The sequence below is a fragment of the Musca autumnalis genome, unplaced genomic scaffold (genome assembly GCF_047663935.1).
Source record: "Musca autumnalis isolate F117 unplaced genomic scaffold, ASM4766393v1 scaffold_3, whole genome shotgun sequence".
Taxonomy (NCBI): Eukaryota; Metazoa; Arthropoda; class Insecta; order Diptera; family Muscidae; genus Musca; species Musca autumnalis.
Genome location: NW_027411866.1, coordinates 144,704,238 through 144,726,362, shown reverse-complemented (window position 1 = coordinate 144,726,362; position 22,125 = coordinate 144,704,238). Strand labels below are relative to the sequence as shown.

The following is a 22,125-nucleotide window of genomic DNA, read 5'->3' as shown; positions in this document are numbered from 1 at the left end:
TCTATGATATAGAGACCACTTTTTGTTAAATAAAACGAAGAACAGTTAGTGGTGCACATGCAAGCACATGTAAGGGTTTAAACAACCCTTAATGTTCGTACGCGTGACCTAGTGTGTAGTGTGTTCGGCTATCGAAACAAAATAAAAATATAAAGTGTCTTGAAATTGAAAACAAATTCCACCTCAACTATTGTAAAAATAGGAAATATTTTCTTATTTTATATCTGGTCATTCTAGTGGTCATAAAATAATTGGTAATTCAGTTCGACATGCCCTTGTTAAAAAAATGGGTTAGTATCAAAACCCATTATTTTGGGATGAATTTTTTGCTGGGCAGCGTAACAAAACCCACCTTTTGACAAACATTAAAAACAACAAATCCGAGAGTTTTCATTTGGGTCGTTCCCGTTGGGCTTTCGATTAAACATGTGGGTTAAACGAGCTATTTTTGCATAAAATGACTCTAAAATAAAATAACTCTACTAAACACGCTCCGATTTTCGCTCTTCAAGGAAATATATATATTTTTGGAGGGGACAGACCCGATTACTCCAATTATTTTACCCGTTTTACCTGAATATGTGCGTATTTCCTGTATAACTGCATAAACATTATGTATTTTTTAGAACCGCTATATCTCACGAATGGTTCCTTCTACGAAAAAAAATATGTAGACCAAACTTGTAGAGATATTTTCTGTCTACAATATTTGTTCTAGTCACTTGTTGATTTGACCCACCGTTATTAAGAAAAAATCCGAAAACCTAAAAAATCCCTAAATTTGGACCTTTTTTTAACCCCGAATAACTGTTTTTGCACACATGGGATTGATGGCGACTTTTAGGACATTGGCAAACCCTAGTTCTCCACTAAAATTCAGCTTTGTGCGAATTTTTGGTATTTCAATGTCTATTTTGACAGCAAATTCAAATAATTTCTTTTATCTTTCTATCCAGTTGTTGCCCACCTTAATACAGACAAATTCAAATCTTCATGGCTGACGAATCCTTTATGAATGCTGGATAAATGTATCTGTTGCTGAGTTTTTTTTGTAGTCGGCTGTTGGTAGAGGTAGAGGGGAGAAAGCTATACAATTTATTTATGATGAGCGTGACTTCAGAATGTAAGCTTTGATGATTTCATTTGTTCGAATGGAAATTCCAAACAAAACCACAAATTTTAATTTTAAATAAACCAAGGAAAAGAATTTCATAAATTTGGTGATGTTCTTTGTTTTGTTCCGTTACTCATTCTACATATAATGCTCGCAGGATTTTTGTTTTTCAACTTAAAACTAATGGCAGTGTACAATATGTGTTTTAATTAAAACTATTTTTGGGGAGGGGGAGTTAAGTTAAATTTTACTTTCAAGGGTTGTGTTTAGGATTTCTGTTGGTTTTTTAAAATGTTGTTCCGTTAAGTACCAATAGCGGTTCATTTAAATGCATTATTCTGCTCCTTTGTTTTTTCTGGTCTCTAGGAAACCTTGAGAACATCCACTCGACGACCTCTAATTTATGTGCCTTACACAGCTGTACCATTTATCATATCATAATGGTCGCGATGATGACCAGTGGATTTGGCCTGCAATTGCTGCCCCATACCAATTCCCGTAGATCCTGTACCAATGCCGCCATTTGTTTTAACAGTTGGACTACCGTTAACAATTCCCATTCCGGCATATAGGCTGGCATGTGAACGTCGCCTTTCTCTTTCAATTTCATCCAAATCGAATGCATCACCACCACTAGCAGCAACCATAACACTTGGCCGACGTTGTTCATCGAAGGCATAAGCTCTTTGGAATTTTGAGGGACCATGACCTCCAGCTGTGCCATTACCACCTCCGCTTTGGGAGCGTGTTAATACAGCATGATTGGAATTTTGAGAGGAAACAACAGTCGCTGTGGGACCACTACCCACACCACCAGCACCCATGTTATACAAACGAAAATTGGAGGGTGAAGAAGGTATGGCAGTTGGCCACTGGACAACTGGCTGCTGCTGTGGTGGTTGTTGTTTCAACGAGGAGGATAAAGGTGCATGCGGATGTTGTTGCGTATACTGTATTTGATGAGGTGGCTGCAAATACATGGACTGCTGTTGTTGTTGCTGTTGGACAAAATGTCCGTTTAATTCTTCATTTGACTTGTGTAGGCCATAACGTGAACTATAGACATCCTGTTCCCTTGAAAGGCTTAAATAACGATGTTGTGGTTGCAACTGTTGCAATTGTTGTTGTTGCTGTAAATGTTGCTGCTGTTGTTGTTGATGTTGCATCATAAGATTTGTCAAACGTTGTTGGCTTGAACTGTAAATATTATGCAATTGGCTGGTACTTAACGCTGACGCTATACTATCCTGTGAATCGGTACTGCGTTTCACCAAAGCCCTCGGCAATGTGGTACGGCTTTGATACATCAGTTGCTGTTGTTGATAATCGGGATGGTGATGTAAGCGATTCTGTGAACCACCATAGACATCACGAGTCATAAAATGATGTGCCGCCGTTGCATTGCCATGTGTCAAAGGAAATGCCGAGCCGGCATAATCGTTATTTGCTGCGACACCATGAGAGCTTTCAAAGTCATAAAGGGCTTTCGGCATAGGCAGGGGTGTATAGAGGGCATGTAGTGACAAATTCGAGTTAAGACGTCTCATATGATTGGGTTCAACATACATAGAGGCACGTCGTCCGTTGTTGTGTAGGGCAGCCGATGATGGTGGCAATAAATGGATGTTATCTGAAAAGAGAAACAAAAGAACGCGAAAATGAATTTAAAATGTTCACTATGCTATGAAGAAATATAATTATAATTTTTCGGTAGGTAAATAAATGTGTCCGCGCTTAAAAATTCGTCAGCCGGACTTTACATCTGTTGAAAGTTAAATCTGTGAAACAGGTGAAGGCTTGAAGTCCGTAAAAATGAGATGTTTATTATTTTACAGAACGAGGTGTATCTGGTTCTATATCTGTGTCAATCAAATGTTGGCACCTGAGTGCAGTTCGATTTATTGGTAGTAATAATATTAACAAAATTGACAAATGGGATATAATATCTGTTGGGAATTACGTATTCCAACTGCCTGACGTTAGTATTTCTCAAATGTTTTGATTCTTGTGATATATAACTATATTGAAGCAATTAAACATATAACTAAATATATTGAAGCAATTCTACAACAACGGGTTCTTTGTAGCGTATTGACCCTAAAGCAAAAGCGTTTCGACCAGTGGCTGCCATCTAAGCATCAAACCTATGCTTCTACAACAACAATAGCTAATATTGAATTGAGTCTCATTTCCACTGGAAGTTATTTTAAGACACGCCCTTCTCCTTCTCATTCCCTTGTTATTATAATTGACGTTCTATTTATGTCCCATTCAATGATACGGAAGATACTCTTTTATTATTTGGCACAACAATTTCAGAGACAATTTATAAACTTTGCTAACCACTGGCGAGCGGCTCGCCAAAAGAACCAAGTATCGAACTCTAAACTATACACAAAAATTCAATGATAAATGGCTTTCAAGTCGACAATGTCCTTGCGGGTAAGTAAAGTGATTGCTGCTGCTATCAAAAAGTGGAAACGAGAAGCGTTTAATGTATTTCCAATAAAAATGAAACAACTTTTTCGCATTGTTGAGCTATTATGAGATACTCTGCTACTTCCAAGAAGTTTTCATTTTTATTATTTTCTAAAATACCCTAAAAGAGTTCGAAAGCTAAACTAAATTGATTTCGTTGGCTGAATAAAAAAAAATCTATGACAACATCGATGGACAAATAAACTTTTAAAACACCATTTCCAGCAGCAACAAAGAGATATGACTCGTGATAAAATATAACGTTATTTTAATTTCTTCATGATTGCTTCAATGGTGCGGCCGGAAGTTTGACTACAATTTATAATGGGCGGAAGGACGTACACTAGACCGGAGCGAATTGTATGGAAGGAAAAAAATGTAAGTTGGCGCCTGGAGGTTCTGATTCTTGGGATTTTACTGAGCAAAAAAGTCTAATAGACATTATGTCTACGGTAAAAATCGAGCCCCCGGATTTTGGCTTGTAGTTTTTTTCAATGTTTTTTTCTTTTTACTATGGAACTCGACCTAGAAACGCATATTTCGTGAAATTTTTTTTAATGAAATTCACCCTAGTTTGGATCGGGACTTATAGCGATGGTCAAGGGACCGATGGAATCGGTCGCTATAACCGACATGTCGTTCTAAGCGATATTTATTTTGTGTGGGCTATATATAAATGGCCGCAGAGATTTGAGACTTTTAGATTTTGTCATATGTAGTTATAAACGAAAACTCCGCCTCTTTAATGGGCGCGAATAACAAATAAGCCGTGGTGGCCCAAAAACCCCTGTCTGGATAATAATTTGGCTCATATCCCTACCGGTCACCCTTCCCTATGGTAGGCATGTATGTCTATGTTGTCAATGATTGTAGAAACGTGGTGAATTATAACCTGATGGATAATACCACATAATTTAATTTCAATACCTCCACGCCGTCCAATGCCCCACAACGAAACTACATGCAAGTAATGCCTCTACATCGAGTCTGTCTGAACCGGAAATCATCAGTAGCTCCATAAGCTATTGTGAGAAACATTGGACCAGTGAAATATGTTACACCGTCTTAGGTTCATTATCATTTCAATCTCTAGGTATTGGAAAAAAACATAACCCTTGGTTACTGTTATTGTAGCAACACGTGCGAGCGTCTTCGTTCACAGTGAAAAATATGGAGCTACCAGTACGGAATGCTAAAGCTCATGATGACCATTGTAGTCCCCTCGCACTAGACGGTTATTGCCCTCCAAAAGCTAACTAATAATTCCATGTATGGGTTAATAAGGTCAAGCTCAAGCGACATACATATGTCAGTACCACACGGACTGGTCCTGGCTAGTCCTCCTCCTCCGCTTCCTGTACTACCCCTCCGCAAATCGCTGTAACCATTACAGTGTTGCAAGCGACATCTTTGTTAACTGAATTGAGGGCCGATGATGTTTCTTCGACTCATAAAGTCTACAATTTCGCTGACTTTGTTGTGGAAACCTTTGCAATTTAGCTGCATGAACGACGTGCTTTTGTTGCTGTTGCGGGGTCTCTAGTATTCCGACAAAGATAATCACCAGAAGTCATATAGATGCTAAGACCATAGCAGCCTAGAAAGTGTATCCATTCCCTACATCCATTACATCTCACCGATGCTGAAATGTGGTGGATGCGGATCCTGCAAACGGAACAGATTTAGGCCTTAGTGTTCTTCGGGATATATTTGCTGTTAATTCGGACCCAATACAAATTAAAGCGGCTGCATCTTCCGGATTTTAATAGGTCTAAAACCACTTGTGTTTGCCTTGGCAGCTCACGTTCTTCTCTTGCGATGGATGGAGGTTGTCGCTGTATGTTTGGGCCTGTGCCACTGCATCAGCATGACTGCTATCCAAGCCTGACTGATTGGATCGTTGATCATGAAAAAAATGCCTCCTGACGTGCCTGGGTGGGGGAAGTCTGTCCACAAGATTGTGGTAGAGATGCTCACGGCGATTACTCCCAAGCAGATACTGACAGCATCGACAACATCTTGTTGTTCCGATGCACCAATAAAAGCTGCACACCCTGTTGCAGTCCTTAGGGCGGCATTTTGGCAAGTTTGAATATTCTTCCACTGCGTAACGCTAACTTTTGCTACCACACTGGTGCCGCATAGCTTATCACAGACTGGTCTATTAATTTGTAAGATGTGCTGCCGTCCATCGACATAAGAACATTGTTCCTACATCTGGTATTGTCCCAAATAGCTGTGGCTTGCGTGGACGACTTAAACATGCTGTCGTTACATACCACCATCGATCAGTAGGAGCCTCATTTCAGCCGGCCAGGAGGTGAGCACTTCCTTAGATAGAAGGACTGCAATAAACGAGCCGACGACATGATCGTACAATAATCCGCCGACATTACGATCTCAATGTCGTATGGATGGTGTGGAATTTGAGAAAGGTGGAGGGAACTCCCTGCTTAAGTTTACGGGTCTTAGACGTCTTATTTTAAATATAGTTGCTTTTCAACGTTTCAGACACGTGTCCTCTTCGAACAGCTTGACATGGTTTACAGTATTAAAAATCATCGAGAGGTCAAGAGCCAACACGACTGTTCGGTCGCACGGCCCGTTCTGGTTTACTCCAAGATTGATATGGGTGGATATTTTTCCGGAATACACACCTATGTTGGGCAACTTGGAAACAGTTCTTTTCATACTATGGGAGTAGTGGTTCTGGGATCTACACTACTAACGACAGAAGGGAAATCGGCTAGTACGATTCGTCTATGCTAGCTTTCAGTAGCTGGGCACATTGCAAACTTTCCAGGCTTCTAGTACAATATGAGCACCTAGCGATAAATTGAGGACACTTGTCAAATACTCCTCAGCTAAAAGGGTTCTTGTACGGCGTAGCAGACTTTTCTTGACCCCATCACGCTCAGGGAACTCTATTTATTACCGGTTACTGATGATACGGAAGAAGCGTCTAGAGTATTTGATAAGGCTATAAAAGTAAAATCGTTTGTATGATTCACCTTTGGGTTTAGTAGCGGGACCACCCTGCCCTCTTTCCATACTTCGTTTACGATGTGCTTGGCTAGCGACATGCTTTGAACTTTGGTGTGATACTCAACTTCCACTTTATGCAGCTTTTTAAGCTCTATCTTGGATGGGTCAGGGTCTAACGCCTTAGATGATTTTGTTGTTGTTGTTGTAACAGTGTTTGTTATTATGTTTGTATGTTCGTTCTTTTGTTCAATCTGGCTCTGGGTCTATCTCCAGTTCCAGGAAAGTGGCTGCTTCGATGGGATGTAACCACAGATCCTCTGTTGTTAGATGAGTAGGGTTGGCTGGGCAGTTGAAAAGGTGTTTTGTGTCGTGCGGGCCCATGCCACGTACTGGGCAGATGTTTTGCACGGCGCGGTCGATTTCCGCCCAATAAGAATTTAGGCGACTATAATATCCCGACCTTAGTTGAGCCAAAACTACACTAGTTTGTCGTGGCAGCTGACGCTCCTCAGCTGCAATAGATGGTTGATGTATTTCGAGGACTTTATTCACACTATAACTGCTTAAGGCCTTGGCAACTGCATCCGTGTGAATACTATTTAAACCTGCTTGATACGCTTGTTGATCTAGGGGTTCTCTCCTGTATCGTTGGACCTCTTCTTCTAGAGCATGGATATCCTTCCTGATCTGCCTGTATGTGCCGGGCCCACCCAGAAGATGGTGATTGGGATGGCTCACACGGTAACATCCAAGCAGGTACTGCAACGAAAGCATGTCATTGTGTTGCTTTACTGCCTCCTCATGTAGATGATCCACTGAAGATTTGAGGAGGCACCCTGTTGCTGTTCTCAGGGCGGCATTCTGGCAAGTTTGAGTTTTTTTTCCAATTCGTATCACATCATCTAGGGGACCAGACTGGCGCCGCATAGCTTACCACAGACCGACCTATCGCGTTATATGTGGCCAACAAGGTTTCTTTATCTGCACCGCAAGTGCTGCCGGCTAGGGACCTTGTTCCTACTTTTCAGTTTGTCGCAGATAGCTGTGGCGTGCGCGCACGGCGTGAAAGTAGTGTCGAATGTGACCCCTAAAATTTTGGGGCAGTTTGTGGTCGGAATTTTGCTACCGTCGACCACGACATTCAATTCTCTTCCAAATAGCGCTGTCCGAGTGAACAGAGTGACTGTTGATTTTGTGGCGGAAATCTGCATATTCCTCGAATGGAAAAAGGTGGTAAGATCAGTTAAATAGTGGTTCGGTCTCTCACAGATGTCATCAGGATAGGTACCCGACGCCAGGATCGTGCAATCATCCGCATTCGTTACGATATCGATGCCGTCTGGAGGGGGCGGAATACAGGAGAGGTAGAGGTTAAACAGTTCCGGAGATATCACCCCACCTTGGGGAACTCCCTGTTTCACTCTACGGGGTTTGGACTTCTTGTTCCTGAATTCCATGTACGACTGGCGTCCACACATATAATTGACTATCCAACGTTTCAAGCTTGGCCGGAGGGTTGTCTGCTCAATGTCCTCAAACAGCGTGGAGTGCCTGACTGTATCAAAGGCTTTTGATAAGTCAAGCGCCACCATCACTGTTATATCGCACGGCCGTCTCTGGTTGAGTCCTTGACAAATATGTGCGGTAATGGCGGGCAGAGCAGTTGTCGTGCTGTGCTGCTTACAGAATCCATGCTGATGATCGGCAACTTGATAGCTATTTCTGATACTTTGGAGGACTAAAGGTCTGCGTATATAAGCTGCTCTGCCTGATTGCCTTGCGTTCTTGCTTCATTTTTGACATAATAAAAACAAATGAATAAAGAAGGCCGAGAAAATTTCGAACTGGGTTGCCCTTTTCTTTTTTATTCTTTTATCAGAAGTAAGCAAGTTATGCAGGCAAGGCAGCTTATGTACGCAGGCCTTAAGGCCTCAAGGGTCTTTGCTACGGGCGATAAAAGCGAAATCGGCCTGTACGATTCACTTTTGCCGGGCTTCCGTAGTGGGACCACCCATTTTCCAGATTTCGTGAACAATGAGCATGGATAGCGACAAGTTGAGAACTTTAGTGAGATACTCCACTCCCGGCTCATCCAGCTGCTTCAGCATTACCATGGAAATTCCATCAGGGCCCAACGCTTTAGATGATTTAGCGTTGCTGATGACATTGGCAACATCATCCATTGTAAACTGTGGTGGTTCCTCCTCGGCAGGAAGAGATCTGATGCGACGTAATACTCTTCTCGTCGCCCTGTCACTCTCGGGGTGCTCGAAAAACTGTCGATTGAAATAACTTGCGCACCTCTTCGGGTCAGTCAACGTAACGTCGCCAAACGTGACTGAGGTCCTATCATCCCTTCTTCCAGGGTTCGAGAGGGACTTAACCGTTACCCACAATTCACCTATACCGGCTCCAATGTTGCAACTCTTCAGATGATTTAACCACTTGTTCCGCTTGTGCTCGCCGACCAGCCTGTTAACTTCCAGTGCCATCTCCCTCACTCTTGGGTCATTGGGGTTGGTTCGGCGAAGCTCATCACGCTCATTTGCTAATCCCGTCGCCTCTGCTGGGAAGTTTGGTCTTACTTCGGGTATTCGACCAGCAGGGATATGGCGAGCGGCTGCAGCAGTGATGATGTCTCGGAACGTCCTTTCCACTACCCGAAAATCAGAACATATTGTGGTTCATAATGGCATCCATTTTGTTGTAGTTCCTTCTCGGCAGGTCGATATGTAATCGATTAAGATAACTTGCTCACCTCCGCGGCCCACCACTTTTGCCTCTCTGAAACTAGGCCAATTAGCTTTCTCATGATTGATGAATGAGCGGCTTTTAAAAGTGACAATCTGCTAATGGCGACAATTATAGGGAGGTGCTCTGATCCAAAAGAAACAACACCAGAAGAAACAATGGTTATATCTAGCGAACAGTGACACTTCCGGCTAATTGGCGGGGATTGATATTGGGTGGACTGTCGGGGAATCTTTTATTCTGATGACTCGTTGGGAGCTGTTTTGTCGCAGCTTGTAGAAATCAAAAACAACCTACTTTCCATCTTTGTAAAGTTGAAATTTTCTACTTTCATTATTGGGTTTTTCCTTTAGAATACCCCTAATAGAAGCGGAGAAATTCGCTTAATGCTAAAACGTAAACTTTTTCCCCGCAGAAGTTGTTTTGTCCATTCCGGTCCCTAGATGTGAGCTAACTTATCTTACCACCACCAACATCTTCCTGTCTGGGTGGTTCCATTAAAATATCGTGAAAATCCTATCAAAATTGCGATCTGTACCGTGATTACAAAGTTTATACGGAAAGACGGAAGGATGGACGGATACTCCCATATTTTTATTTTGGGGTTTAAAAAGGAGAAACCTATCGCACATTTAGAAGTAAACTAATTCTGCAAATTGTTCCTCCTACTCTCAATAGATTCCAGCATCGAACAGAAGTCTTCAACGAATTTCCAATAGTTACTAATATCCGAACTTGTTCTAGTTTCCAATTGATATGGTGTTCTAGAACATCCAACACATTAGTCTTGTGGTCCCTTGTTTCAAAACACCCATTACCAAATAGTTTCTAATGCGTACACAAGGGGATAAGGAGGAGTGCATAATGGCTTGCAGCAGTCCAGACAAATAAGTGGTGCATAAAACTGAAAAATGCTTTAAAGAAAACTTTCAATTCAATCCACCACCTCCTTCCAACATCTTCCCTGTTTTTCTATATTATATCCACTTACCATCAATCACATATAAATGGTCTTCATTCTCGGTCAATTTCTTAAAGCCATGCTCATCGTTTTCATCCTCAGCATGAACGCCAAGCATGCCGTCGGTATCATCATCATCAGCAGCATCATCATCGACGACGACCATGTCTCCTTCGGCTGCCTCACCCGTCATAAAAATGTGATTATTTTCTCGAGTTTTTCCACTGCGACTGCTACTGCCGCTGTCATTTGCACCGGCACGGTATTCACTTAGTCTGTCATGAAGTTTCCTGCGGCCATCCAAGGGATTTTGGTTCGCCATAGTGGTGTTGCTGTTGCGTATGTTATTTTTCGATCGAAATATTTTGTGATTCATTCCACCACTACCCGTAACCGCATTCATGTCTCGTCTATGACTTGTATCATCCTCTGCCAGACCTGCTGTATCGTCTTCTTCCTCTTCATCATTCTCAATGTAGTAGATATTCTTGGGTTTTGGACGTACGCCAGCCCGTTTGCAAAACTCTTCGAAAAGTTCATCTTTGGTTTTGCGTATACCCCTTTTAAGACCACACAGTTTTTGGGGCTGTTCTTCTTCATCAGCATCATCATTGTCATTCTCTTCATTGGCTGGGTCCTCGTCGTCGTCATCGTTATTGTGGTCAACATCATCATTCTCAACGTCAACATTGCCATTATTCCGATGGACAGTGTGATGGCCTGCACGTTGGTGTTGCTGTTGTTGTTGCTGTTCATCAAACTTGTAGCTGATTTTACCACCATATTGTTGTTGCTGGTGTTGCTGTCGTTTATTGTGCAAGTTTTTCTTGTTGTCATGTTGTTTTTGTTGCTGTTGTTGATTGCCACTACTTTCAGTGCCAAGAGCAACATTTGCTTGAGCCTCGGTATCGCTGTTTGTAAATCTTGTGTTTGTTGCCACACTACGTCTTCGATTGCTCGAACTCGAACCGCCACCACCACCGGAATTCTTTTGTTCCTGCAAGGAAGTTTTGTTGTTGCTGGCGGTTGTCGCCTTCTCACTTAAATCACCGGCAAAACTGACATTGTGGGTGGCATAAATCTCCGTTGTTGTGGAAACACTGCGCGTTAAAGGAAACTCTTGCGGTGTATCGCTAAATTGTTGTGGCGGTCGTGGCAATGTTTGGATTTGTAGCTGATATTGAGAACGATGTTGATTTTGATGGCGTTGCCTTTGTTGTTGCAACTGGAATCCAGCACCAGCTCCCATGCGTATTGCAGAAGGTGGTGGTGGTGGGAGTGTAGATTCCAAATAAAGTTCATTTAGAGATTTTGCCAAATTTTTCGAGTGCAAATTACACTTATTCGACATTGCTCCTGCTGGTGCTTGGTCGGAATTCTTTTCAAAGTAGTATCTGTAATGGATAAAAGAGAGCAGAAAAGAAAATCAAGATAAATAATTGCAAATGTAATTCAACTAACAGACATACATACATATATTAAATCTTCATTCATGTAAAAGGTCAATATTTCGTTTTTGACAATTATGTTTGTATTTTGTATTCTAGGTTAGGTTTTATTTTTTTTTTTTTTTTTGTTACAAGGATGTAGAGCACTGTGATACCTTTAAGTTGATATAGAAGGATTATTGGTGAACGAGAGACGTAACTACGGAATATTTCGAAGTCGAAGAAGGATGAAAAGTGACTATAGTACTGTTATTACCTTTATCTCCAAAGTTAACAGTTGAAAATGCTGCAAAGGAGGAAACTGTCCTCATAGCAATTATACATTTTTTTAGGGTCTGTAGAACCATTATCTTCCGGCGTTGAGGGAAATATAGTTGATCTCTATGGGAAGCATTGATTGCGTATTGTAGAATGCCATTCGATATAATTGTAAAACAACTAAGCAATCCTGGACAGATCCCTGTGGGGAGATTCTCGAAGTAAATATTCGTGTGCATAGGATCCCTGGATTGACGAATATCCAATATTCAACGATAACATTTTGGGTTTATATTAACCCACCATTAAAACAAGTAGAAATGTATCAATCAACCTTGCCGTCAGATCTATAGCCACAGCCTGGACGTATGAAAAATATGGATTTAGATTAAGGCTCAAAAGTTTTACGTGGGAGGTACCATATATTTTAGAGCTTTTGTACCATTATATCGTGAAACATGGACTTGTCTACGAATAACACAATATCGCTGAAACGGGGAGTACCTTGGGTAAAAATTTCTAAAAGAACGCGAAGAGACCCTTAGCCGCACTTAAACAATGTTGAACATTTGTTTGGTAGGTACCCAAGGAGTGGACCGATAGGGCCCACTTTTGAACATACAACAACATATTTCGAGATCCAAAGTTGGACCAAATCGGTTGCTCCGGTTACGAGATATCGCACATACCTTATTATACCCTCAGCATTTATGCTAATGAGGGTATATACACTTTCATACGGGCAAAATGTGCCTCATCGAAATAATGGTTTTAGACCTCAAGTATGTTTGGACGAAATCCGTTTCTGACAATTTGGAGTTTATTTAGCCATGTCCGTCCGTCTGTTTGTCTGTCTGGCTGGTTGGTTGGCTGGAGAGCACGATAACTCTCGAATAGATCAACCGATTCGGTCCAAAATTTGGCTTACGTAGTATTTTGTCCAAACTTAGTTAAAGTTCGAATATGGGTTATAACGTACCACTCCTTCCGGTACCTCCCCACAAAAGTTCGAAAATGTTCGGAAAATTTGTGCGCACGATAACTCTTGAAGGGAGAAACGATACTTTGCACATCGTGAAAAGTCTACCAGACTTAGATCAGGTTCCAATATGGACCCAATTGGTCCACTCCTTCGGGTACCTTCCACACAAAATTTCGGTAATGTTCAGTTTAGGACCTGCTCTCCAATCGCTTTAATTTTTTGTTGTAGTAACTTGTATTTACCGCCCCCATACGACGGTACAAGTTTCATCTGGGGCAAGTCCATACTTCCTGAGAAAATAGCCTGAAAGCTGCAAAAAACCCCTGTGACACCATGTGTAGTGGTTGGAGCGCAAGATAACTCTCGAACGATTCGGTCCAAAATTTGGCCTTCGTAATATTTAGTCCAAATTTAATTTAAGTTCGAAGATAAGCCTTATCGGTCCACTCCTTCATGCACCTCCCCCACAAAAGTTTAAAAATGGTCGGAAAACTCTTGGAGGGGTTGACCGATTTGGTCCATACTTTGCACATCCTAAAATATCTACCAGATGTATATCAGGTTTGAATATGGACTATATTTGTCCACTCCTTCGGGTACCTTCCACACACAATTTCGGATAAGTTCACTTTAGACCTGATCTCGAATCACTTTTATTTCTGTTGAAGTAACTTGCATTCACTGTGTCAATTACGACGGTAAAATCTTTTCAGGGGCATGTCCATACTTCTTGAGAAAAAGTCCATAGTTCTTGGTCCAAACTTAGAATCTCCTAATATTTTGTCCAAATTTAGTTTAACTTCTAAAAGGGCCGATATTGATCTTTTCTTTATGGCACCTCCCTCACAAAAGTTCAACAATTGTGCCGATCTGTCCGTAGATAAAAGTTTAAATTCACATAGGCTGAGGGTATATCTCTGTCGGCAAAGCAGACTGATACTTTTTTACTTGTTAGCGAATATTTTCGAACTTTTGTGGAGGAGGTACCGGAAGGAGTGGACCTATAATCACTACCTTCGAATTTCATCTAATATTCAAAGAAATATTACTATATGGACCAACGCGCTATTTGGTTCCATAGATGTCGTGCGCTCCAGCCACTACACATGCTGGCCGTAAGCGTTTTTTTTAAGTTTTCCGGTAATTTTTTCAAGAAGTATGGACTTGCCACTGAAAAAACTTGCACCATCGTAATAGGGGCCTTCAGTGCAACATGTTGCAAGAAAAATCAAAATTATTCGAGAGGAGGTACTAACTTGCACTTTTCCGAAATTTGGTGTGGGAGGTACGCGAAGCAGTTGACATGCATATATAGTCCATATTCGAACCAGATCTATGTATTATTACGATATACGAATCAAATCGATTGCTTCCTTTGAGAGTTATCGGTCACACAATTTTACCGAACATTTTTGAACTTTTGTGGGGAGGTGCCCAAAGGAGTGGACCGGTATGGCCCACCTTAGAACACAAGCTAAAATTACGGCTGCCAAATTTTGGACCCAATCGGATGCCGTTCGAGGGTTATCGTGGCCTCCATCCACTACATATTGCGCCATAGCGGAGTTGTACAGCTTTCGGGCCATTTTCTCTGGAAGTATGAACTTTCCCTTGAAAATATTTGCACCGTTGTAATGGGGGCAGCAAATACAAGTTGTTACAAAAAAATCAAAACTATTCGAGAGGAGGTCTTATACTACACTTTTCTGAAAATTTGTGTGGCAGATAACCGAAGGAGGGTACCGATATAGTTAAAATCCCACGGCAGCGGGTTCTCTCTTACCGGCTTGACCCGGAACAACACAACATCAGAGTTCCGGCTGCCACCTCAGTGTACATTTTATTCTATTTGTTTCGTTTTTCTGTACTGAGAGCAGCATATCCCGGAATGCCCCCTCCGGATTCTTTTGGTCCATGCCGGGACAGAGAAAAAGTCAGGACCAATATATTTATACTCGGTTTGTCACATCCCATCTTCATCTTCACCCATATACAATCTTCGGTGGGATTCAATAGATGCCAGGAGTGGGTGCATCAAAGGGGTTGCTCTGGACTAGTCTACGCGAGGGACTACGACAGGGACTATGTTGCTGCATGCTGCGCGAACACATCCCCCAGTGAGTCGTCATCAGATTACGAAACTCCCCCGCAGTCCCCTCAACAGCAACCGCGCTCGCTGCATTTAACACCAGCCGTTTTTGTTCTAATCCCAGGAAATACATCCTTTTTGCAATTTAATTGCAAAGGACTCGGAGGTAAGGTCGACGAAATAGTGGAATTTATGAATCGGAAGAATATCAAAGTCGCGGCAGGCCAGGAAACCAAGCTGAACAACAACTACAGCGTAGAGCGTACGGATGGTTACAACGTATTGAGTAAGGATCGCACCAGAAGTGGAGGTGGGGATAAGCTTTCCTTTTGAACCAGTATGTTCAATACAGACCTATCTCGCTGAACTCTAATGACCCGTATATGGAATGTATGTGGGTAGCAGTCACATGTGGTACTGCCGAGATAGAGTTGCAGAACGTATAGATTCCGGCAAGAATTAGCTGTACCTTAGATTACAGGACTAACATTAGCAAGCATTGGAAAGGTCATAAACATCTGGTCCTGGGGGACTTTAATGTACACCATGAGATGTGGCATTTGGCCCTCGGGATCGACCAGAGGGGTACAGCGTTGGCTGAGTCGATTGATAGCTCTACGTTTTGCTCGGTTACTGAGAGTGCGCCAGACATAACCATCGTGTCAACTGTTCTGACAAATGACGTTACCTGTCAACCCGTCATTTACCTGACCACACGATTTCATCACCTCTGAACGCCACACATTCGTCAATCATAAGAAAGCTGATTGACCGGGTTTTAGAGAGTTCACCAATCGCCGCTTCAGAGAACTGCCCAATCCTTCTGACGTTCGGGTAGCGGAAAGGACGTTCCGAGACATCATTACAGCTACAGCCGCTCGCCATATACCTGCTAGTCGGATATCCAAAGTAAGACCAAATTTCCGAGCAGAGGCGACGGGGTTGGCAAATGAGTGTGATGAGCTTCGTCGAACCAACCACAATGACGCCAGAGTCAGGGAGCTGACACTGGAAGTTAACAGGCTGGTCGGCGAGCATAAGCGGAACAAGTGGTTGAATCTAGAGTTGGGCAATCTCGTTCAATTGAACGATCCGGATCAGTGGTAGTTTCTTTGACAAAACTGCGTATACTTAATTTCACACGTTGGTTTTTATGATGTTACTCATTCGTTTTTGAACGAGGACAGTGATCTGGATCGTTCAATTGAACGAGATTGCCCAACTCTAGTTGAATCATCTGAAGAGTTGCAACATTGAAGCCGGAATAAGTGAATTTTGACCTCAGTCACGTTTGGCAACCTTACGTTGACTGACCCGAAGAGGTGCGCAAGTTGTTTCAATCGACAGTTTGTCGAGCACCCCTGTGATGACAGGTCGAAGAGAAGAGTACTATGTCGCATCAGATCTTTTCCTACCGAGGATGAACCACCACAGTTTGCAATGGATGATGTTGCGAATGTCATCAGAAACGCTAAATCATCCAAAGCGTTGGGCCCTGATGGAAACTCCATGGTTACGCTGAAACAGCTGGATGAGCCGGGAGAGAAGTAGCCACTTTAATTGTTCCCAAAGTCTGGAAAATGGGTAGAGTGGTCCCGCTACTGAAGCCAGGCAAGGATGCCAGCTAAAGTGAATTGTACAGGCCGATTTCGCTTTTGTCGCCTGTAGCAAAGACCCTTAAGGCCTTAGTCCTCCCCAGTGTCAGAAATAGCTATCCAGTGCCGATCATCAGCATGGATTCCGTAAGCAGCACAACTAGTAATGGTGGGACCTAACTTATCAAAAGCCTTTGATACTATCAGGTACTCCATGAAGACATAGATCAGACAACCCTCCGGCCAAACTTGAAACGTTGAATAATCAATTATATGTGTTGTCGCCAGTCGTACGTGAAATTCAGGAACAAAAAGTCCGAACCCAGTATAGTGAAACAGGGAGTTCTCCAAGGTGGGGTGATATCTCCGGAACTGTTCAGCCTCTACCTCTCCTGTATTCCACCCCCTCCAGACGGCATTGAGATCGTAACGTATGTTAATGATTGTACGATCTTGACGTCGGGTACCTATCCTGATGATATCTGTGAGAGACTGAACAACTATTTAACCGATCTTACCACCTTTTTCCATTCGAGGAATGTGCAGATTTTCGCCACAAAATCTACAGTCACTCTGTTCACCACATGGACAGAGCAGTTTGGACGTGAGTTGAATGTCGTGGTCGAGTGTAGCAGAATTCCGAGCACAAATTGCAACAAAATTCTAGGGGTCACATTTGACACTTCCCATGTTATGGCCACATAAACCGGTTTATGTTACAAACAATAAATAAAAACAAAATATTTTTTCTTAAATATTTTTGCGGATTTTAAGTGTGAATTACTTACCTTCTTTCCAATTCATTCAAAAACATTGTTGATCCCAAGCCATTTGGATGTTTTCGGCATGCTAACGATGGTGCATCTGCTCTTCTATCCAACATATCGGTCATGGCACGCCGTCCCGTGGCTGCCACAGCGGCAACAGCTTCAATTCGACCCATTTGTGTCATATTCTTAAGCAGTTTCTTTGAATCCAATTCCAATTCTTGTGCACGAACTTGCCGCTTTTTATTCTGCTGCGCATGACGTTTGCGGTCAATGGGCTTTTTATCCAGCTCATGTTTATAACTTTTATATGTGTTTTTGTTGCTTTTCTGTTTTTGACGCTTTTGACGATTTTCACCTTCACGTATTTTCTCCTGCAGATTGGAAATACTGAAGCAAGGTAGGCGCTGGAAAGTGAGGAAAATAAATCGAAATTATTTTATTTACTTTTTTTGTTTCTAAGTCCCAATTTACATTAGGCGAGTTTACTTGCGGCAATTGTCAGTAGGTGAGAGAGGGGGCTGAGAGGCAAAGGGTTACCATATGCCTCACCTCTCTCTCCATCAAACTGACAATTGCCGCAAGTAAACTCGCCTAATGTAAATTGGGACTAACCAATAACCATAATAATCCACCAAATGAAAGGTCGAATAAAATAATCGCAACTAAATTTAAGAAAACAAAAAAAAAAAAAAAAGATTTCAATTTATTTACTCGTAATGCAAAAAGTTAATTGCTTACATTACTTCGTTATTTAGTTGATGTACGTCATAAAGTTTTGCTAGCGTTACACCGTCCGACAATTTTCTAAAAATTTCGTTACACATAAACCGGACTAGAAACGTCTCAAACTATAGAAAAATTGAGTAAAATGACACTTCAGATTTTTCGTTTTCTCATCCTGTTGACCGTTTAAAGGACATTAAAATTTCAAAAGACAAAATTAAAAAAAAAAAAAATATTTAAATACTGAGTATTCCCCCATTGCCTAAACTTCATCATTTCTTTCTTTACATAAAGTAATGTTAACACACTGAGAGCTTGCAAAATTTACTGATCGCTACCAATATCATGATTTCATCCCGGCGAAGGGCTTGGCTTTCAGTTTTTGAAATGATGATTTTTCAGTAAAAACCTGAACTCTTTTAGCATCTTCTACTTATCGCACGATGCTGTTGTTGGTGTCATATTAAAGAAGTGAATATTGGTTTTATAACATTATAACAAGGGTGACGAAGGAGTGGAAGATACCAAGGCAAAGCCCAGGATTTATCTCAAGTGGACACTGACCTCCCCGTGGTGTCACCTGTGGAACTGCCTTTAACACCCGTTAAAGGTAGTGAGCTAACATGTGCCGCGCGTTCACCCATAAGAACGGTAAAAACTTGGGTTTGGGCATCGGGTTAGTAACCCTCCCCTAGAAAGAACAGCCTACTATGAAAAAACGAAAGAAAAGAAAAACGAACCCCTCTAAAGTTGACGAACGCCGCAAACGTTTAAAGGACGAATAAAAACTAAATTCTTCAACATCGGCTTTATTTGCGCTCATGCTCCCACTGAAGAAAAGGACGAACAGACCAAAGATATATTTTACGAGGGCTTAGAAGAAACGTATGACCGTTGCCCTGCCCATGACATTAAAATTATTCTAGGCGATTTTAATGTCAAAATTGGAAAGGAGAATATCTTTGGCCCAACAGTCGGGAATATCAGTCTCCACAGTAAAACATCTGACAATGGTATGAGGTTGATAGACTTTGCAGTTGCATAAAACATGGTAGTTAGCAGTACCAGATTTAATCATCTCGATATTCATAAGGGCACCTGGCGGTCTCCAGATCAAAGAACAAGTAATCAAATTGATCATGTTGTGATAGATGGAAGACATTCATCGAGCGTGTTGGATGTACGATCGTTCCGTGGCGCAAACATTGATTCGGACCACTATCTTGTTACAGCAAAGGTACGTAAACGTTCCAAATAAAGCACCAACAGATACAACACGTAAGTTGGACATCGATAGGCTGCAAACACAACAGATAGCCACAGCATATTCCACTCAACTAGCCCAATTGCTTAATGCGAGCACTCCTTGTCCCGATAACATAACAACACAATGGCAACATATTGCCCACTCCATGCAAACAGCCGCAAAATCCATACTTGGATGCCAGATACCTCCACAAAGGAATTCATGGTATGACCAGGAGTGTCGTGCTGCTACCGAAGAGAAAAATGCGATATATAGAGCTACTTTACAATCAGTAGCAACGCGTAGCGCACGAGATAGATATCGGGAGAAAAGGAGAGAAGAGAAACGTCTTTTCCGCAAGAAAAATAGAGAAATGAAAAGCGGGAGTGTGAAAAAATCGAGATGTACAGGAGCCAGAATGAAGTCCGAAAATTCTACCAAAGAGTGAAACATCAAACAGATGACTTTGGTAAAGGCACATCCACCTGTAGAGACCAGCAAGGTAATCTGGTAACAGATACAAATAGTGTGCTCAGGATATGGAAGGAACATTTCTCCAATCTGCTGGTATCCAATAGTAGCGAAGTCGACGAAGATACCACAGATCCAATCCCAGAAGATGGTATATACCAGCCGGCCAAGATGAGGTAAAGACAGCAATAAACCGGCTAAAGAATAATAAGGCAGCAGGAGCCGATGGCTTACCAGCCGAGCTGTTTAAAACCGGAGGCGACACGCTGATAAGGTGTATGCATCAGCTAGTTAGCACCATCTGGCAAGAAGAACGCGTACCAGACGATTGGCACCTGAGCATCCTGTGTCCCGTCCACAAGAAAGGAGATAAGACTGTATGCTCCAATTATAGGGACATAAGTCTTCTCCCTATTGCCTATGAGATAGTGGCAGGGATATTCTGCGAAGGACTAAAACCAATGGTCAACGAAATAATTGGACCATACCAATGTGGCTTTAGACCTGGCAAGTCCACCATTGACCAAATATTTACTCTGCGCCAAATCCTGGAGAAGACACAAGAGATGCAGATCAACACATATCACCTTTTTGTCGATAATAAAGCAGCATTCGACAGTCCCCTGCGGTCAAATGTATTCCATGCAATGTCTGAATTTGGTATCCCCGCAAAGCTCATCCGGCTTTGTAAAATGACTTTAACTGATACTAGGTACTGAGTAGATTCTGACTACTTATTTCAGTGGTTACAAAATAACCAGAGATTTCGCGCGACATGCCCTTGTTAAAATAATGGGTGGGAAAGGAGGTTTGTAATGAAGATTTTTGCTGGGTTTCAACATTTTGCTGGAAAAGGTAATACGAGGTGCAAATGTCAAAAGAAATGGCACAATTTACACCAATAGCCACATGTTACTTGCTTATGCTGATGACATAAACATCATGGGACGATCAGTAAATAAAGTAACTGGTACCTTTAGGAAGGTCGAAGCAGAATCTGCGAAAGTGGGTCTGGCGGTAAACGGCGAAAAGACCAAATTGATGGTGTCGACGCGCAAAGCGTCCATAGAGCTCGGACAAACTCTGGAAGTTGGTACATATAATTTTGAGGAAGTTAAAGACTTCGTCTACCTCGGCACTGCCATAAACACAACAAACAACATCAGTTGTAAAATAAGAAGAAGAATTGTATTGGCCAACAAATGCTACTATGGTTTAAGTAAGCAATTTAAAAACAATATACAAAACGCTGATACTACCCGTGCTAATGTATGGCTCCGAAGCATGGGTACTTGCGCAAGCAGATAAGGCAGAGCTCGGTGTGTTTGAGAGGAAAATTCTTCGAAAGATCTACGGGCCGATTTGCGTTGACGGTGAATATCGACGTCGTATGAACCACGAGCTATATCAGCTATACAAAGACATGAATATGGTTAAACGTATCGAGATGCAACGATTGCGTTGGCTAGGCCATATCATAAGAATGAGCGATGATGAACTCGCTAAAAAGGCGTATAAATACATGCACGCAGAATCGGCAGGCCTAAGCTTCGATGGAGGATACAAGTGGATGAAGAAATGAAAAGGCGCGGTATTCCAGAAAGCGAAGCTAAAAATAGAGAGAATTGGAGATCTTTTCTTAGTTCGGTCTATGGAACAAATGTTCTGTAATGGGCCAGCTAAGTAAGTATACCTCTTACAGAAGAGAGCTATTCGCTTTGAAATAAAACGTTGGCCTGTTCTCCACATAAGTTTCTTTTTAAATTCTGACCCCTGAGTAATATCCGACCATTACTAAAATCAATAGGTTTTTTTTTCTCTGTGGGGCTCCCATTAACACCCACGTGATGATCCAATCAAAATTGCGACGTGAAGCGTGATTACAAAAAAAAAAAAAAAAAAAAAATGGGATGTATTACTGACTACTGCGTTATCTCCGTTATTTGGCCACCTACGCCAACTTGCTTTACATCATTGTAATGATGGGATTTTCTACTTTCATAGTCAGACTTTGCTTTGGGAAGGTCCCCAGCAAATGCTGTGATATTCGTCATTATTATTAAAATCGCAGAAATGAAAAGTTGTGTTCTATTAGCGGTTATTGCGATATCTTCGTTGTTTGACCACCTACGACAACCTACGTTACATCGTGGCAAATGTGATATTTTCTGCCTTCATCAGCAGGATTTGCTTTTGATATACCCCTTATAGAAAACGTTGACTTTTTCTTCAAATAGGCTTTTTGCCCATTCCG

At 41.9% G+C, this 22,125-nt stretch overlaps 1 protein-coding gene across 1 annotated transcript in view; it reads right to left on the bottom strand.

Annotated features, from left to right (window-relative positions):
- Positions 1–1,459: 1,459 nt before the first annotated feature.
- The window catches only part of stg1 (stargazin-like protein), a 246,516-nt gene continuing 225,850 nt past the window's right edge, over positions 1,460–22,125 (bottom strand). The window contains exons 6-8 of the mRNA XM_073979640.1: positions 17,450–17,835; positions 10,320–11,683; positions 1,460–2,744 (exon numbers count right to left, since the gene is read on the bottom strand). Coding sequence (XP_073835741.1) covers positions 1,525–2,744; positions 10,320–11,683; positions 17,450–17,835 — 2,970 coding nt within the window. The 3' untranslated portion in view covers positions 1,460–1,524. The remainder of the gene's footprint in view (positions 2,745–10,319; positions 11,684–17,449; positions 17,836–22,125) is intronic.